The 18,993-nt window shown below is 47.4% G+C and overlaps 1 protein-coding gene across 1 annotated transcript in view; it reads right to left on the reverse strand.

The window, feature by feature from the left end:
* Positions 1-2,212: 2,212 nt before the first annotated feature.
* LOC145344559 (carbohydrate sulfotransferase 11-like) overlaps positions 2,213-18,993 on the reverse strand; it is a 179,930-nt gene continuing 163,149 nt past the window's right edge. The window contains exon 3 of the mRNA XM_080191754.1: positions 2,213-3,843. Within this exon, the coding sequence (XP_080047880.1) occupies positions 2,989-3,843 (855 nt within the window). The 3' untranslated portion in view covers positions 2,213-2,988. The remainder of the gene's footprint in view (positions 3,844-18,993) is intronic.

The raw sequence follows: 18,993 nt of genomic DNA on the forward strand, positions 1-18,993 counted from the left end.
TGAGACATAGATAGGCAGAGAGTTGGATAGATACAGAGATAGACAAAGATAGATAGAGACAGGCAGAGATAAATGATAGATAGAGATAGAGATAGAGAAGAGAGATAGATATTGAGATGGATAGGAGAGGTAGAGATAGTTACAGAGATGGAAAGAAAGAGAGATAAAAAGATAGATAGGATAGAAAATGGATAGATAGCTAGATAGATAAATAGACAGAATTCAAAAGCTAATGTTAAATTACTTGTCCACAAATCTTTTGAGCATGCATGTAAGAAAATAGCACTCTCTTCAACAAGAGTAATATCACAAAAACTCTTTTAAGTTACCTAAAAGCACTGAAGACTCTTTATTCGCAGGAATATCCTCCAATGGCTGTTCTGGTTCCTATTACGCTGCTCACATATTCTGTCAGCGTAAATTCAGTAGAAGTCCCAGTGTCTATACATCTAAGAATACGTCTAGGAATAACAAATACTTGGCTATCGGGAAGACAAGACAGGGGAAATGAAAAAGAGCAAAGGGAAGCAAAAAAGAAAACTAGCCAGCAATTAATTCACTGGCGAAAGGCTCGTACCCCTTCAGAACCAGACATTTTCACTTTTGTATTTAACAGCACACCTGTCATTGAAACAGACATCTCAAAATCTTACCAATCACATCAATAATCTATCAACTATTAGTGCCACTTTTAAGTAACTTAATGAACCTGTTGACAAAACTGTGCTAATTGAATAAATATTTAACCAAGCACTTAAATATGTTGGCAAGTCAATGAAGAACTGCTGGATATAATACTTGGGCTGGAGTGTTTGCGACAGAACACAGACGTAGAAGCGAGTAAAGTAACTTCATTTTGTTCCAATGGAGGTCCATTGCTGTCCGTACGCTGAATTAGCCTTCACATCTTTCCAGATTTCTCACCGTAACCAAGGCAAATGCAAATGGTGGCTGCCCAGTTCTCTTGCGGATGTTTCTCCCTCCACTTCAGTTGGCAGGAGAACAGCGGAGCAGCAGAACCATCCTTCTCCGCAAGGACTTTCCACCATCGTCACAGTGTTCGGTCGCTCGGAAGTCCCAGATTACTTATCCAATGTAGGGGAGCTACGCCGAGGTGCAACTTACACATCGGCGCTTAGAGTGACAAATCCTCCCAATCTTCCATCTGGGGCAAGATCGACGGAAAGGCGAGAGATCCAGCTGAGTTGCTGCTGTTGGGGGGCGGAGGGAGATCTCTACTGAAGTTCTACAGCTAGCCAGTCTCCGTCCTCCGCTGAGCAGGCAGCGAGCTGTGGCAACTTGCCAATCCTGCCGCCTGGAAGGGCGAGAGAGGGGGGCATCCGAGGCAAGCAAATGCCACCGCCTCATCCCCACTGGACCCATTCCTCCATCGTGGCAGGGTCAACGTTTTGGAAACGCCTACCTAACCGCACTGGGCGAGCACCTTCGCCACACTGCGGTGGTTCAAGAGGAAGGTCCACCACCTCCCTCCCGCACCCCCCACTCCTCCCCAACTCCCCCAACCTCCTCAAGGGGATATCAGGATGCTTAACAAACACTAGGCCTTGCCGTTGATACCCAGGCCCCAAGACCAAAGAACACATTAGTACCATCATTAACACACACAATGTCTGCATTTCTGAGCAGCTGGGTCGCCTCAGGATTTTAATCTGATGGTTTAAACCTTCTGCAAACATCATTTTTCACATTTTTGATTGCGACGGCAGTGCTGAGCCGTGGGTGAAAGTTCGGGAATAAAGGCGGCGAGACGTCGGAATACTCCGTCCTTCGGTGTAAATCATGGCTTCACAGTTTGAAGGAAAGGTCGTTTTAATTTTAAAACGACTCCCCCCTCTCGGATTCTCCACCAGCAGTTGAATTTATCCAACGTGCGCGCAATCGAACGTTGGCTTTACAGTCGCCCAACGCGGTTTTTCTTTTCCCCTTCCGGGGCATTCCAAGGGTGGGGGGGGGTGGGGGGGGGGGGGGGGCGGTGGCGAGCGGGGTGAAGAAAGCGACACCCTCTCTTACCCCCCTCCCCCTTCAAGGCAAATAACAAACTATCCAGCAGGGCTTTGTGTGTCTGGCGGGATTGGTCCCAGCGAGGAAGGGGAGAGTCCGGCTGCCCGCAGTCATATTGGAAAATCCTAAGCAAGGTTACCCCACAAACCATTCCCCCCCCCCAACACCCCCCCCCAACCCCCACCCTGGCTCCGGATTCCCGTTAGTTGCTGCCAGCAGTAAATATCGGCCCCCAGGCAAGGCTGTGCGGGGTCTGCTGCTCTGCGGAAGAGATACGCAAAGGCGACCCCGGTGATTGTAGCGAGTCTGCGGTCCCCCAGGGGGCCAAAGGCCTCCGGTTGGCTTTCTCGAAGCCAGTAAGCAGTTTGGCGAACCCAACGAACGGCTCCATCGTGTAGCTGCCCGCTGAGACTAAAACAAACCGTCGCATTTGGGTTTTGGTTCTCCAATCCCCGGGCGAACGCCACCCTCAAAAACAAAATGAAAAGCTCTGCAATACTCGGAATCGGTGAGACGCTGATGGAACTCTGAAAAGCCAACCACAGTTCCTTTCCAACTCGAGTTCATGACAATCGAATCAGAGGGAACTTGTGCTTATCTTTTTTGAGGTGGGGGTGGGGGGGAGATACTGAGGGTGCTCCCAACGATACCAACCCCGCCCCCCCCCCCCCAAAACCTCGGAGGCTCCCGATTTCAACCGACAGGTTCTTCTTGCCTGACGCAGAAGGGGTCGCGTTCCGCGTCACCAGAAACGGAATCTTTCAAAACCAGCCCGTACCCTTCGCTGAGAGAGAGAGAGAGACAGCCACTCTCCCTCACAAAGTTACTTAAATAGTTTCCAATTCTTGCTGCTTGCAGCAATCCAGAAAATATTCATTCAAAATTACAAAAGAAAGAACAACAAAAAAAAAAAAAATTTTTTTTGTTTTTTTTGCAACAACTTAAATAAACCCACCAGGCTGCCACTCACGCCAACTTCAGATAGTTGGGCGTGGAATAGTTAAACATTACAAAATCTAATTTGTACAGGTTGAACAGTTTCGTCTGGAAGGCAGCACTGATGTTTTGGAAAAACTGAGCTGTCATTTCATCCGTAGTTCTGGTGGATTTGGCATAGGTGGGAAATTTCATGTAGTCCCCCACGCCAGCCAGGTGCAGGATATAGTTTGCGTCCTCCTGCAGCGTCTCGTACTTCCCAATGAGGTTGTAGTGGATGTGGCAGGGGTGACACAGCGAGGTGACCGTCTCCCAGTGCTCGTTGAAGGGCTCCTCCTTCTGCGTGTGCGGGTCGACGAGGTAGCCCACAAACTCCTCGAACTTCACGTCGTCGCCGTTCAGCAGGGCCGCCTGCGTGGCGTTCTTGCGCTGGCGCCGCACTATCTTGGTGCCGTAGCGCTTGTGGAAGGAGGTGTTGTAGCGCCGGGTGAACTTGTTCCGGTACGCCGACACCAGCCTCTCGAACGGCTCGCGCACGAACATGAACTTCAGGTAGTTTTTCAAGCGGTGGTTGATCTCTGGGATGCTGTACTGGTTGAGCGTCTTCAGGTTGGACGAGACGTGGGCCTCGTTGGCCGGGATCTCCATGGGGTCGGTGTACTTGCCCCTCCCTGTGAGGACCATCATGACCCTCTTCCAGTTTGTGCAGGCCACCTTGGGCACGTAGCAGTAGATCATCTCATGGTCTTCGTCCACAACTAGATGCTTCAGGTCGTCCGAGGTCAAAACCCGCCTCTTACGACTCCGGGCGCTGTTGGCTTGACATGTCTGAGCGATTCGATTCCTCCTTATCTGATGTGTGAGTTCTGTGGTTGAGAATTGATACTGAAAGAAAACACATTAAAGAATTAAGAATGTGTTCGTGCCCCGACTACACAGAACCATCAGGTGATTTCACTTCTCTCAGACACTATAGTTAAGAAAGCCTCACCAACGCCTCTACTTTCTCAGAAGATTAAGGAAATTCGGTATCTCAGCTACGACTCTCACTAACTTTTACAGATGCACCATAGAAAGCGTTCTTTCTGGTTGTATCACAGCTTGGTATGGGCTCCTGCTCTGCCCAAGACCGCAAGGAACTACAAAAGGTCATGAATGTAGCCCAATCCATCAGTCAAACCAACCTCCCATCCATTGACTCTGTCTACACTTCCCACTGCCTTGGAAAAGCAGCCAGCATCATTAAGGACACCGCACACCCCGGACATTCTCTCTTCCAACTTCTTCCGTCTGAGGGCATGTATGAACTGACTCAAGAACAGCTTCTTCCCTGCTGCTGTCAGGCTTTTGAATGGACCTACCCCGCATTAAGTTGATCTTTCTCTACACCCTAGCTATGACTGTAACACTACATTCTGCACTCCCTCATTTCTGTCTCTGTGAACGTCATGCTTTGTCTGTATAGCGTGCGAGAAACAATATTTTCACTGTGTGTTAGTACATGTGACAATAATAAATCAAATCCAATCAAAGAACCGCAATGCACAAAAATATAAAACGTAAGAAAATATCACTTCAGTCAACGTGTAGAATAACACATCGATACTCTCCCATTTCTTTTAGTCAATCAATGCCACCTCCTCCTCTCTTTCAGCCATTGAAAACATCAAATAGAAGCTAACTCTGGTAGCTAGTGCTCAGAATGGAAATCAGCTCACAGATAGCAGGAAGAGACCATTCGGGTCCCCTGAACCCCACAGATGGTGGAACCCAGGTTCAAATCCCACCATGGCCAATGGTGGAATTTAAATTCAATAAAAAAATCTGGAATTAAGAATCTACTTGCCTGGCTTTGGAACCCTAATTTCCCTGGTGCAGGAGGAAGTGCTCCAGGGGTTCCTTATAAAAAAGAGAACACTTCTGGGGGTATTTGGATTTGACCCTTAGACATCCAGAAAGGCGTGACTGTCTGAGGGAAGCTAACCAGTCGAGCAAACCAGGACGTAAAGCAGAAGGTCATGAGCATCCCACCCCAAGCCAGGAATCGAACCCAGGTCCCTGACGCTGTGAGGCAGCAGTGCTAACCACTGTGCCACCCTGATCTACCTTCTACAGAAGAATGCAGAGGCTGGTTACGTTGTCTTTATGACAATAATTCGCACTCGGGTATTTGATTTTGATTTGATTTATTATTGTCACATGTATTAACATACAGTAAAAAGTATTGTTTCTTGTGCGCTATACAGACAAAGCATACTGTTCATAAAGAAGGAAACAAGACAGTGCAGAATGTGGTGTTACAGTCATAGCTAGAGTGTAGAGAAAGATCAACTTAATGCGAGGTAGTCAAAAGTCTGACAGCTACAGGGAAGAAGCTGTTCTTGAGTCGTTGGTACAAAGAACATAAGAACTAGGAGCAGGAGTGGGCCATCTGGCCCCTCGAGCCTGCTCCGCCATTCATTAAGATCATGGCTGATCTTACACGACCTCAGACTTTTGTATCGTTTTCCCGACGGAAGAAGGTGGGAGAGAGAAATGTCCGGGGCGCGTGGGGTCCTTGGCTGCTTTGCCGAGGCAGCGGGAAGTGTGGACAGAGTCAACGGATGGGCGGGAGGTGTGTTTTTAATGCAGAATAATGATGTACCTCGCGCAGAGAGATGTGAGAGGGTTCCGAGCCTAAGCGGGAGATGTAGGGCAACCTTCTGTCGGATCAAAGAGGCGGGTTTCAAGGAGGGTAAATATTGGCCAGAGGCGTAACCCTCCTTTAGAATAAGGCACCGGGTTCATTAGAAAAGTGCATGAGAAAAGCAGCATCGCTGACAGTGCAGCACTGCCTCGGTAGGCCCGGATCGTCACACTCCCGGAGTTGGGCTTGAACCCATGACCGTCAGACTCAGAAATGATTAGTTGACACCCACAGAGTGGAGGCTGATGTTTGCTACCACAGCTTCCTGTTAATTGGAAGCGGCTGACGTCCAGCAGGCTGGCTCTTAATTAGTCGCGAGGGGAGCACATTGGCCGTACCACGCAGCAGGCAGCGCCTTGGCATATCCGCTTCGCGTCTCCACATGTGCTTCTCTCCTCGCTTCTAGCCGGCTGTTGGATGGCCAGGGCTGGTCACGGGGCCTTATTTGTTGAGAATGCTGATGCGACTGTCCCCGTGGGTAGTTGCAATGTAACGCCAGCATGAACCAATTTCCATCTGATTTCCTTTCATGTTTTACACGGGCTTCCTCAGAACTCATTATAACGCTGTTAGCCTGAGCGTCAGACAGAACTGCAGCACGTTAATAAGCTCCAGATGTGACACCTTGCGCTGACAGAACGGGCCTTTCCGAGAGAGAAAATAAACAGTGTGCCAAATAAAAATAATTACTTTAGCCTGGCACTGCCTCACTTCCCCGCTCACAAGCTTGGAGCTTTAAAGGTTTTAACGTGTCATTTAATTTTGAGGGGAGTTTGCAGGCTTGAACTGAGACAGATCAGGTGGAGGTCTGAGAATAGAGAGTCCAGCAACACGCACTCACAGCTAGAGCTATGGATGACACTGTAGATCATAGGTCATAGAACCCTACAGTACAGAAAGAGGCCCTTCGGCCCATCGAGTCTGCACTGAACACAATCCCACCCAGGCCCCACCCCCACATATTATACCCACAAATCCCCTCTAACCTAGACACTAAGGGGCAATTTCTTAGCACGGCCAATCAACCTAACCCGCACATCTTTGGACTGTGGGAGGAAACCCACGCAGACACGAGGAGAATGTGCAAACTCCACACAGACAGTGACCCGAGCCAGGAATCGAACCCAGGACCCTGGAGCTGTGAAGCAGCAGTGCTAACCACTGTGCTACCGTGCCGTGTACTCAAAAGGAAATTGCTATCGCTTGAAGGGTTCAACCTGGGCATTTCTGTTACTATTTTTGTGCATGGGCAAGCTTTTCTTGTGTTTTTTGTTAAGTATTTCCGAAGTTTCTGTCAAACAAGGACATTGTGGCTCACTATTCTGTTCTGATGTTACTGACGCAGGGTTATTGGAAAAAGTAGGAGCTAGATTGTTGAAACTTCCAAATACAAATTTTTTTATTCATTCGTGGGTCACGGGCATTGCTGGACACCCAGCTTTGGGTCGAAACCCTGGAATTCCCTCCCTAATGACACTGTAGGTCCACAGCACATGGACCGCAGAGATTCAAGAAGCCAGCTCATCACCACCTTCTCAAGGGCAACTAGGGATGGGCAATAAATGCTGTCCCAGCCAGTGGTGCCCATGTCCCGCAAATGGATAAAAAAAAATTATTGCGCATCCCTAATTGCTTCTGTTCAGAGGGTGGTTGAGAATTAATCACATTGCTGTGGCCCTGGAGTCACATCATAAAATCTTATAGTGCAGAAAGAGGCCATTCAGCCCATTGAGTCTGCATCGACCACAATGCCACCCATGCCCTATTCCCATAACCCCATGCATTTACCCCAGCTCGTCCCCCTGACACTAGGGGGCAATGGCCAATCCACCTAACCCACACATCGTTGGACACGTAGGCCCAGATTTCCTTCTCAAAGGACATCAAGTGCAATAGATGGGTTTTTCCGACAATCGGCAATGGTTTCATGGTCATCGGTGGATTCTCAATTCCAGATTTTTTTTTACTGAATTCAAATTCCGCCATCTGCCGTAGCGGGATTCAAACCCGGATCCCCCGGAACATAGGCTGAGTTTCTAGATTAATAGTCTAGTGATAATACCACTAGGCCATCACCTCTCCATCAATACAACATAACTGTAATGTCACTGTGTATAATGTGAATGTGGTTTATAATGTAACCAGGCTTCATGGACGCAGGCAATTCTGCAGATGATGATTCAACTCAGACACTTCAACTTAATCAGTGGCCTCTCAGTGTTAAAAACCATTCCTCAAATTCATTGTTAAAAGACCACAATTTCCTCAGTAGATCCAGCCTTTCGGAATTTAATCCAGGCTGAATAAACTGGGCTTGTACTCGTTAGAGTTTAGAAGAATGAGGGGAGATCTCATTGAGACGTATAAGATGATGAATGGGATGGATAGGATAGAGGTGGAGAGACTCTTCCCGCTCAAAAAAGACAGTAGGACTAGGGGGCACAGCCTCAAGATAAAAGGGGGGCGGTTTAGAACGGAGTTGAGGAGGAACTTCTTCACTCAAAGGGTGGTGAATCTCTGGAATTCTCTGCCCGTTGAAGTGGTGGAGGCTGCCTCGCTAAATATTTTTAAGACGCGGGTTGATGGGTTTTTGATAAGAGACGGGATTAAGGGTTATGGGGAGAGGGCGGGAATGTGGAACTGAGCCACGACAGATCAGCCATGATCTTATTGAATGGTGGGGCAGGCTTGAAGGGCTAGATGGCCTTCTCCTGCTCCTATTTCTTATGTTCTATGTTCTTATGTTTGGGAAGAATGGCAGAATCTTGTTCCCGGTGAGAAAACGGGCATGTCTCTCTCGCTCTCTCCAGAGAAACCGGTCGGTTTTCTCTCCAGACCTTACCACATTCTGCCAAAAATATGAAGGGGCTTGCATCATACAGGGGAGGGGAGCCTCACCACGGTGGCAAATCCTGGCTGCACTGAGCGCCATCTTTAAAGGGTGCCCCAATCAGAACCTAAGTAAGCCTCCCCCCCTCCCCACCATGGAGGTCTCAAGGGCATCCCTTGCCATTCAAAACTCTGGAGTTGGCATCTCTCCAGGGACCCCACCCCCCCCACAATCAAGGACACGTTCCATGAGGGGTGGGGGAGTCCAGCAACTTCCACATCTGGAGCCCCCGCTGGCATTCGCATGGACGGTGAACGCGGGCCCAAGATCGCAACCCACCCACCCACCCCCCGCAACCGCCGAAGATGTAACTACATTGCCAATTCTATAAAACACCAAAGGTGGGATTTTCCTGCTCTTGCTACTGGTGGGATTTTCCAGTCCCACCGAAGGTGACCCCCCTCCCGTGGCGGGAGTCTTGGCAGCTGGGTGGACGAGCCACACAAAGCGGGGCTGGAAAACCCCGCTGGCGACCGATGGCAAACCACCTTTTCTACCACCAAACTCAGCGCGGCTGGGCAGGAAACTCCCGGCCCAAGAATTAACGGTCACTCAAACGCAAAATACATGGCAGAATTTTATGGTGCTGTCACAGTCGGAGGTGGGGCCATGAAATGCAGCAAGCTTTTCAACAATCCATTGCCTTTGGGCGCACCATCAAATCTCATCAGCATAAGGTGCTGTTGATATTAAGGTAGTAATTTATTCATTGCAATGCCCATAAGTACTTAAAATGTTCTCTCACGTCATAGAATCCCGACTGTGCAGAAACAGGCCACTCAGCCCATCGAGCCTGCACTGACTCTCCGACAAAGCAACTTCCCCAGGCACACCACCCACCCAATCCCCATTTCCCCACACATTTACCATGGCTGACGCCCCCAACCTTCACATCTTGGGACACTAAGCGGCAATTGAGCACGCCTAATCCACCTAACCTGTACTTCTTTGGAGTGCCTGTTCGGGTACACCGAGGGAGAATTTAGCACGGCCAATGCACCCTAACCAGCACGTCTTTCAGACTGTGGGGGGAAACCCACGCAGACATGGGGAGAATGTGCAGACTCCACACAGACGGCGACCCAGGGGCGGAATTGAACCCGGGTCCCTGGCACCGTGAGGCAGCAGTGCTAACCACTGATGGCACTTGTCTAAACTGTTACCTATTTACTCCCTCTGAACATTAATATATTTGGATAGATAAACACAGAATATCTTGCTCTGTATGGCTCTGAAAGTCTGCCTGGGACCAACCACCAGTTTTCAGGGCTGGAAGGGGTAAGATATCTATTCTGATCTAAATGTCGAGGTCACGTAATCAATGGAAGTTGGCCACTTGTTTCTGTAGACACAACAGGTCTGTTTATCTTATTTATTTTTTAAAAAATTAACTTTCGAATGTCTGAAAGGCTGGAGTTTGTATCGGGCAAGTTTTCGCTAAATATTTCCATTGCAAAAAACTTATCCCTTTGACAAAGAAGTTTTTTGCTAAAATATATTCCCCTGAAGCGCTTCAATAGGGAGCAATTAAATTATTTTGCAAATTCACCATCCCACGGATAATTCCAGTACAGATTCTAATTCAGCCCAGAGACGGACACATTTTGCCACATTTAGTTCAACTTTTTATTTATTTATTAATGAAACAAGTAGGCTTACGTTAACACTGCAATGAAGTTACTGTGAAAATCCCCTAGTTGCCACACTCTGGCGCCTGTTCGGGTACACCGAGGGAGCCAATGCACCCTAACCAGCACGTCTTTCAGACTGTGGGAGGAAACCCACGCAGACACGGGGAGAATGTGCAGACTCCACACAGACCCAAGCGGGGAATCGAACCCAGGTCCCCGGCTAACCACCCTGCTGCCCCCTTTCCAGTATTTTCAATTTGGGCCCTGAAGTTCAACACGTAAGGCGGGATTTAATGGCCTCCGCTCGGATGAGATTGCGAAATGCCAACCTGAGGCCGACTGAGATTTCCGTTCTGCGAACCTCGCCCGTCCCGTAAAATTCCAGCTGTAGTTTTTATGGTGATCACATCATCAATCGACCTGCCTTTTCCCATCGATTCCCAGAATCCATGTCAGAAATGGGCACACCGCTGTCATCCGGGGAAAGCGAATCCGATAACATTGTGACCACGTGTACCAAACGGGAGTGGGGGGCGAAATAGGACTTGCAAAGTTGGATGGTGAAGTGATTGATTCTGTTAACTGACGTTATCTGAGGCTTTGATAATAATTACTCCCCAGAATATCAGGCGGACACAGATATGAGCTCCCAATAGATGAAAGCCTTTGAGCTGATAAGCCTGTGTTGTTGAGGCGAAGGAACAGCCATGATAAGAGTGACATTTGATTAATTGTTAACTTACATTTGGCAGAGGAGCCAAACTGCAGTTTAATCTGGTTAAGATCTGTGAAGGCTGACGTTTACTTTGATTATGTCCGATTTGTCCAGACTGCTAATAAGTCACACTCCACGGTTACTAAGTGTAGAGTACGTGCAGAGAATCCCTGTGTACGAGACAGCAATTGGCAGGCCACTGTGTTACATTTTAGTGCGTCAGTCCTTCATTTTGTCTGTCCTAGTTCAGTGGGTCGCAATCTGGCCTCTGGGGGGGCGGGTGTGAGTTCAAGTCCCACTCCAGGACTGTGGTGGCACAGTGGTTAGCACTGCTGCCTCACAGTGCCAAGGGACCCAGGTTCAATCCCGGCCTCTTGTTACTATCTGTGCGGCGTCTGCACATTCTCCCTGTGTCTGCGTGGGTTTCCTCCGGGTGCTCCGGTTTCCTTCCACACTCCAAAGATGTGCGGGTTAGGTTGATTGGCCGTGCTAAATTGACCCTAGTGTCAAGGGGATTAGCAAGGTAGTTATGTGGGTTATGGTAATAGGGTCCGGGTGGGATTGAGTATGGTACAGACTCGATGGGCCAAATGGCCTCCTTCTGCACGATAGGGATTCTATGAAAATCTAGGCTCCAACGGGACACTGAGGGACTGCTGCACTGTCAGAGGTGTTGTCTTTTGGATGGGATATCCCTACTTCTGACCTAGTGATGGAGGTCCCTGATTATTGAGGAAGCAGCTAGGTTAAGTGCTTATCTAGGATGGACCTATTACACCACCATAAATGATGCCCTGGTGGTGTGATAGGTCCATCTACTGACCACCCCCACACTTAAGCCAGGTATGTCTCCAGCCGGTTCCTTCCAAATTCCCATTGGCTCCCGTTTTGCGAGGGCTCCTTGATGCCACACAGTCAAACGCTGCCTTGATGTCAAGGGCAGTCACTCCCACCTCAACTCATTTATCCCTGTTTGGACCAAGGCGGAGATGTGACCTTGGGGGAACCCAAACTGGGCGCCACTGAACAGATCACTGCTGAGCAAGTGTGACTTGGTGGCACTGCCAATGACACCTTTTATCTGAGAGTAGACTGATGGGGCAGTAATTGGCCGGGTTGGATTTGTCCTGTTTGTTTATGTACAGGATGTACCAGGGCAATTTTTCACCTGGTTGGGTAGATGCCAGTGTTGTAGCTGTACCGGAACAGCTTGGCTAGGGGAACAGCAAGTTCTGGGGTACAGGTCTTCAGTACAATTGCCGGAATATTGTCAGGACCAATTATCTTTGCAGTATCCAGTGCTATTTATTGATATCACGTAGTGGGAATTGAATTGGCTGAAGATTGGCACTCTTAAAAATAAAGTTTATTTATTAGTCAAAGTGAGAGTTACATTAACACTGCAGTGAAGTTATTGCTAAAAGCTTCTAGTTGCCACAGTGCGACGCCTGTTCAGGACAATGCACCCTAACCAGCAGAATGTGGAAGGAAGCCAGAGCTCCCGGAGGAAACCCACGCAGACACAGGGAGAACGTGCAAACTCCACACAAACAGCGACCCAAGGCCAGGAATTGAACCTGCGTTCCTGGCGCTGTGAAGCAGCAGTGCTAACCACTGTGCCACCGTGCCACCCCTTAATGCTTGGACCTCAAGCACAGTCAGATAGGGACCGTCCACTCAGTACATCTGGCTGAAACTAGCTGCCTTTTCATCGCCTTGTCCTGTGTTCAGCATTCATTGTTAGGCAGACTTTATTGCATCAGTCAGTTCCCCCGCTCTGCAAAATCTCTTAATAAGTCAACGCCCTGAGCCTCTTTAAGCTGGCGCAGGCATGAACTATTTTGGATCACGAGGATATTTGACAGCACGTTGCAGATAATAAGGTGAGTCAGGAGAAACCACTTTGCTCGCAATTTCATCCACATGTAGGAGCACTGAAACATCGAAACTGGAAGCAGCTTCGTGTGATGGTACCTCTGGCAATTTGTCTGCGTGGATTCATCAACCTGACCTTTGACTGGCATTACAACTGGCCAATCTCGCTGCCTCACTGCGACGGGCAAGAATCCACTGGGGTCACAAGGGGGAGGCGATGGCCCAGTGGCATTATCACTATAGTATTAATCCAGAAACTCAGCTAATGGAACCTGGGTGTGAATCCCACCATGTCTGATGGTGAAATTAGGGTTCAACAAAAAAAAAAAATCCGGAATTAAGAATCTACAGATGGCCATGAAACCATTGTCAGAAAAATCCGTCTGGTTCACTAATGTCCTTGAGGGGAGGAAATCTGCCATCCTGACCCAGCCTGGCCTACAAGTGACTCCAGAGCCACAGCAACGTGGTTGATTCTCAACTGCCTTCTAACGACAACTTGGGATGGGCAATAAATGCTGGCCAGCGACGCCCATGTCCCACGAATGAATAAAAAGGAAACTGGTGCCCATGGCAGGTGGAATGGGGAAAATCTGTCCCACAATTTTTCATTTCCCTCCAATGTCCAACATTGTCCAACACCTTCATTTCAATTTTGAAAACCTCCTCCACATTTGTTTCCATTGCTCTTTCAGACGACATATCTTAATAATTTTTATTTGATTTATTATTGCCATGTGTATTGGGATACAGTACAGTACAATACAGTATTGGAAACATACTGTTTCTTGCACGCGATATGGACAAAGCATACCATTCATAGAGTACGCACGGGGAAATAATAATCCTTAATTATTAAAATAACTAATAAAGCATTAATAATAATCTTAATAATTCACCTCTGCCAATTAAATCTGTATTCCTTGGTCACTAACACTCCTTTCGTGGAAACAGTTTCCCTTCATTTACTCTATCTAGAACCTTTTGAACACCTTGTTTATATCTTTATTTATTATTGTCACAAGTAGGCTTACATTAACACTGCAATGACGTTACTGTGAAAATCCCCTAGTCGCCACAACTGTTCGGGTACACTGAGGGAGAATTTAACATGGCCTAACCAGCATATCTTTCAGTCTATGGGAGGAAACCGGAGCACCCGGAGGAAACCCACGCAGGCAACGTGCAAACTCCGCACAGACAGTGACCCAAGCTGGGATTCGAACCCAGGTCCCTGGCGCTGTGAGGCAGCAGTGCTAACCACTGTGCCACCCCTGTGCCGCCCCCTCTTAACCATCTCTGCTCCTGAGGAGAGCAACCCCAGCTTCTGAATGCCAAATTAAACTTTGCTGTCTCTGCAGAGTTGGGCACATGTGAAGAGGTTCCGTTTGGAGACCTCTCTGTCACACATCAAGGTCATTAACTCTCTTCAGTTCCCTCAGGATACATTCCCCGCCTCTAACCTCCCGCGGATACATTTGTGCAACAGCAGCCGGGGAATTATTACTCGGGGGAATATCGTAAACGTAACTCATTCAGTCCTGTCACACAATCTGGTTTTAATATCTCTTGTAAAGCCTTTATTGAAGCCAGTAGCAGATATCAAAGTGAATGGAAATATAATGAGGGTGACATAATAGGATGGCATTAATCACAGTGCTCAGTCAGTTGTAACATTTCCTCTGGAAGCGCATTATAAAATATTCTCACTGATTCTCGGAATGTTATAAGGGTCTTTTTTTCTATTCTTTTATGGGATTTGAGCATCCCTGATTAGGCCAGCGTTCGTTACCCACCCCGAGCTGCCCCTTAGAAGGTGGTGGCGAGCTGCCTTCTTGAATCACTTGTGATGTAGGTACACCCGCAGTGCAGTTAGGGAGGCAGTTCCAGGATTTTGACCCAGTGACAGTGAAGGATCAGCGCTTTATTCCCAACTCAGGATGGTGTCGGAGGGGAGTTTGCAGGCAGTTCCCATGTGTCTGCTGCTCCTTATCCGTCAAGGTTGTAGAGGTCAAGGGTTTGGAAGGTGCTGACAAAGGAGTCTTGGTGAGATGTTGCTGTAAATCTTGTAGATGGTGCACACTGCTGCTACTCTGTATCGGTGGCAGGAGAATGAATGCTTAAAGTGGTGAATGTGGTGCCAATCAGCTGCTTTGTCCTGGATGGTGTCGAGCTTTTCGAGTGTTGTTGGAGCTTCACCCATCCAGGCAAGTGGGAAATATTCCATCTCACACCTGACTTGTGTCTTGTAGCTGGGGCGGACAGGCTTTGGGGAGTTAGGAGGTGAGTTACTCGCCACAGTATTCCCAGCCTCTGACCTGCTCTTGTAGCCACTGTATTTATATGGCTAGTCCAGTTCCCTTTTTGGTCAATGGTAACCCCAAAACAATTCTAGAAGTAGCAACTTATTTTAATATCTTCATATTTGGCTGAGAGGAATCCACCACTTTGTCAAACAGGGTGATGAAGGGAAATTGGGGGAAATTCTTTAATCTGGAAAGGCCATTGGGAAAAGACAAGAGAGATGGGACTAGTTGGAAAGCTCTTTCACTGAGCTGACACCACAGCAATGGGCCGAATGGACTCCTCCTATGCTGTGGCATTTCCATGCTAACACTGTGCAAATTAGTGATAGCAAATTGGAACAGCTTTTCGCTATTTTTACTTCCGTTGAATTCAATGGAAATAAGAGAGTTGGGAAGGATGTTCTTCTGCCACGTCCAAACTGACATCTAATCCTTACCTCACCATCAGCCTTGACTTCCTCAACAGGTGTAGCTTCAGGTTTACTAAAGCCTTGAGTTTTCACCCTTGTTTTTAAACCTCTCCATGGCCTCGGTCTTCCCTAACTCAGTAATTCCTCCAACCCCTACAACCCTCCCTATCTCTGCAACCTTCTCCAGTCGCTACAACTCTCCCTATCTGTATAACCTCCTCCAAATATACAACCTCCTAACTCTGTAATCTCCTCCAGCCCCTACAACCTCCCTATTTCTGTAACCTCCTCCATCCCTACAACCCTCTGAGATATATGAGTTCCTCCAACTTTGGCCTCTTGCTCTAACACTGGCCGTGTCCGGTGTCCTGGGACTCCCTCTCTAAACCTCTCCACATCCCTCCTCTCTCTCTGCCTCTCCCTCTCTCCATTTTTCTCTCCCTCCCCTCTCTCTCCCTCCTCCCTCAATCCCATTAAGATCAATCTCATTGACCGAGTATCTGTCCAATTGTCTCCTTGGCAGCTCAGTGTTATATTCTGTTTTCTGATGTCCCTGCCAAGCAGCCTGGGACATGTCACGATGTTAGAAGGTGCTATATAAATGTAGATTGCTTTTGTAGTTAAGGTGTAAACCAGACTACCCACTGGTTTCATAACATAGTGCAAAGTTTATTTTGAGATTTGAATGGCATGAGGGATCTTGGTTGAAAGCTGGAGTGTGGCTTTGAGATTGAAGAGGATCAGGATTGGTCATATTGAGTGTTGGAACAGGCTCGAAGGGCCAAATGGCCTACTCCATCTCCTAATTTCTCTGTTAAGATCTATCCCCATAGTTTGGATTCCAGAGAGACAGCAAAACCATTCCCATTGTCTCTGCAAAAGAGTTTGTACCCAAAGCAGCCAGCATAAATAAGGACCCAACACACTCCGGACATTCCCTCTTCCACCTTCTTCCGTCGGAAAAAAGATACAAAAGTTTGGGCTCACGTACCAAGCGATTCAAGAACAGCTTCTTCCCTGCTGCTGTCAGACTTTTGAATGGACTTATCTTGGATTAAGCTGATCTTTCTCTACACGCTAGTTATGACTGTAACTACTGCATTCCGCACTCTCTCATTTCCTTCTCTACGAACGGTATGTTTTGTCCGTACAGTACACAAGAGACAATACTTATCATTGTATGTTAATACATGTGACAATAATAAATCAAATCAAATCAAATCAATGGGCTTGGCTGGCTGGCCAGTATTTATTATCCATCCCTAGTTTGCCCTTGGGAAAATTCCCAATTCCCGAGTGAACGGGCTTTGGTGCGAGTTTCGATTTGGGTGACAGAGTTTCAGGGACACTTGTGTTAAACTAGTTCCAAGAACTTCTTGAACCTTCACCTATAAATGTTGATAACAGTTATTTCATTCTGCTGAAAGATTAGTCCATGGGGTAGCCAACTACCTCCTCCTTTACTCCCTTATGTTCCCAGAACTTGAATCATTATAGCAATTAGTTCCAGCGTGCTGAACTAAATCTCACCTATCAGAGCCAAGCTTCTGTTCCCAGTTTGTTCTTAGTTTGTCCAGTTTTAATTAAAAACCTTTGAAACACAGCCCAATAGACTAAATATCGCACACACTTATCTGCTGTTGACTCCTCTCTGTTCTCTCTGAATGTAACTGCACATCACAAAGCAGTCCACAAGTACGAAAAGTGTTTTTTTTTAAGCTTGAATAGTCATTCAGAGTCGGGTACCTCCCTGAAAGGGCAGCCTTGCTATCAGGGCTGATTCACAGTGACTCTTCATAGTAGTGCTGTAGTTATAATTGCAGCCTGGACTTAGAGAGGGAGAGAACAAGAGAGAGAGAGAGAAAAGAGAGAGGGGGAGAGAGAAAGAGAAAGAGGAAAAGAGAAAGCAAAAGAGAGAGAGAGCGAAAGAGAGTGAGGGAGAGAGAAAGAAAGACAAAGAGTGAAAAAGAGATAGCGAGGGAGAAAAAGAGGGAGAAAAGAGTGTAAAAGAGGAAGAGAAAGAAAAGAGAGAGCGAAAGAGAGAGAGAGAGAAAAAGAGACTGAGAGAAAGAGAGAGCAAAAGAGAGAGTGTAAAAGAGAGAGAGAAAGAGACTGAGAGAGAGACCGAAAGAGAGAGAGGGAGAGAAAAAGAGACAGAGAAAGAGAGAGCGGAAGAGAGAGGGTAAAAGAGAGGGAGAAAGAGACTGAGAGAGACTGAAAGAGAGAGAGAGAGAAAAAAAGAGACAGAGAAAGAGAGAGCGGAAGAGAGAGAGTAAAAGAGAGAGAAAAAGAGACAGAGAGAGAGTGAAAGAGAGAGAGAGAAAGCGAGAGGAAGCTCTCTAACTCTATCTGGTGTGGAGCCAGCACCTTAACGGCCAATCATTCTACAGTTGAGCAGCCTGTTCAGGACCTTTGCAAAATGATTATGATACAGAAACAGACCATTCGGCCCAAGAGGCCTATCCCAGTGTGAATGCTGTACAGAAACCTCCTCTTACCCTACCTCAAGCTATCAAACCCCATCATTATAACCTTCTTTCTCTCGTGCTGATCTTCAAAAAAGCCCACGTAATTTGCAGTTGATGGTGTAGAGTGAAGTCACGTGTTGTGATTCGCACAACGCTGTTTCATGTATTACATCACACAAAGATCATGTGTGTTGATGTCTTGGTGCCACCATCAAATCATACCCACTGAGAGAGAGTAATACCCACACTAATAATGATGGAAGAACACTCATGACCAATGAAAGGGTTAAATACAAAATATATATATATATCCTGCACACAGTTAGCTAAGGAGCTGTTCCACAAAGACAGTCCATTCAGAGGAGAAGCCTGGGGAAAAGGCCATTCAGTGCAGCAACTAGGGAATTTTCACAGTAACTTCATTGCAGTGTTAATGTAAGCCTACTCGTGACACTAATAAATAAACTTCATAGGTGGGAAATGCAGGTGAATAAAACCTCACAGGCTGAAGCCATTGGATCAGATTCCAATCAGAAATTTATTCTGACTGTGTTCTCTCTCAATGAATAAAAGATCCAATAGCTTTTGGGCTTTGCAAATAACTCCCAAATTCAATGTTCTGCTGATTTCAAATAGAAGGAGCCGCAGTATCTCGGAGGACGCGTGCATAACTTACATAAATAAACCTTCAATGATAACAAGCAGGGATAATCTTGTACGAGACACTGACTGTCCAAATCAGGCTGGGCTCCCAGGGCTATGTCGCACTCCAGTAAACTTGCCAAGGCCAAAAGAATAGAATCTTTTGCACATTGCGGGGGGCGACATGTCAAAACAAAAGGGAACATTACTGTGGATGCCGGGAATCCCAAATAGGACAGGCACAGTGGCACAGTGCTTAGCACTGCTGCCTCGCAGAGCCAGAGCCCAGGTTCAATTCCTGGCTTGGGTCACTGTCTGTGCGGAGTCTGCATGTTGCCCCAGTATCTGTGCGGGTTTCCTCCGGATGCTCCGGTTTCCTCCCACAGTCCAAAAGACATGCTGGTCAGGTGCA

Source organism: Carcharhinus amblyrhynchos, chromosome 6 (assembly GCF_965287045.1).
Source record: "Carcharhinus amblyrhynchos chromosome 6, sCarAmb.v2.hapA, whole genome shotgun sequence".
NCBI lineage: Eukaryota > Metazoa > Chordata > Chondrichthyes > Carcharhiniformes > Carcharhinidae > Carcharhinus > Carcharhinus amblyrhynchos.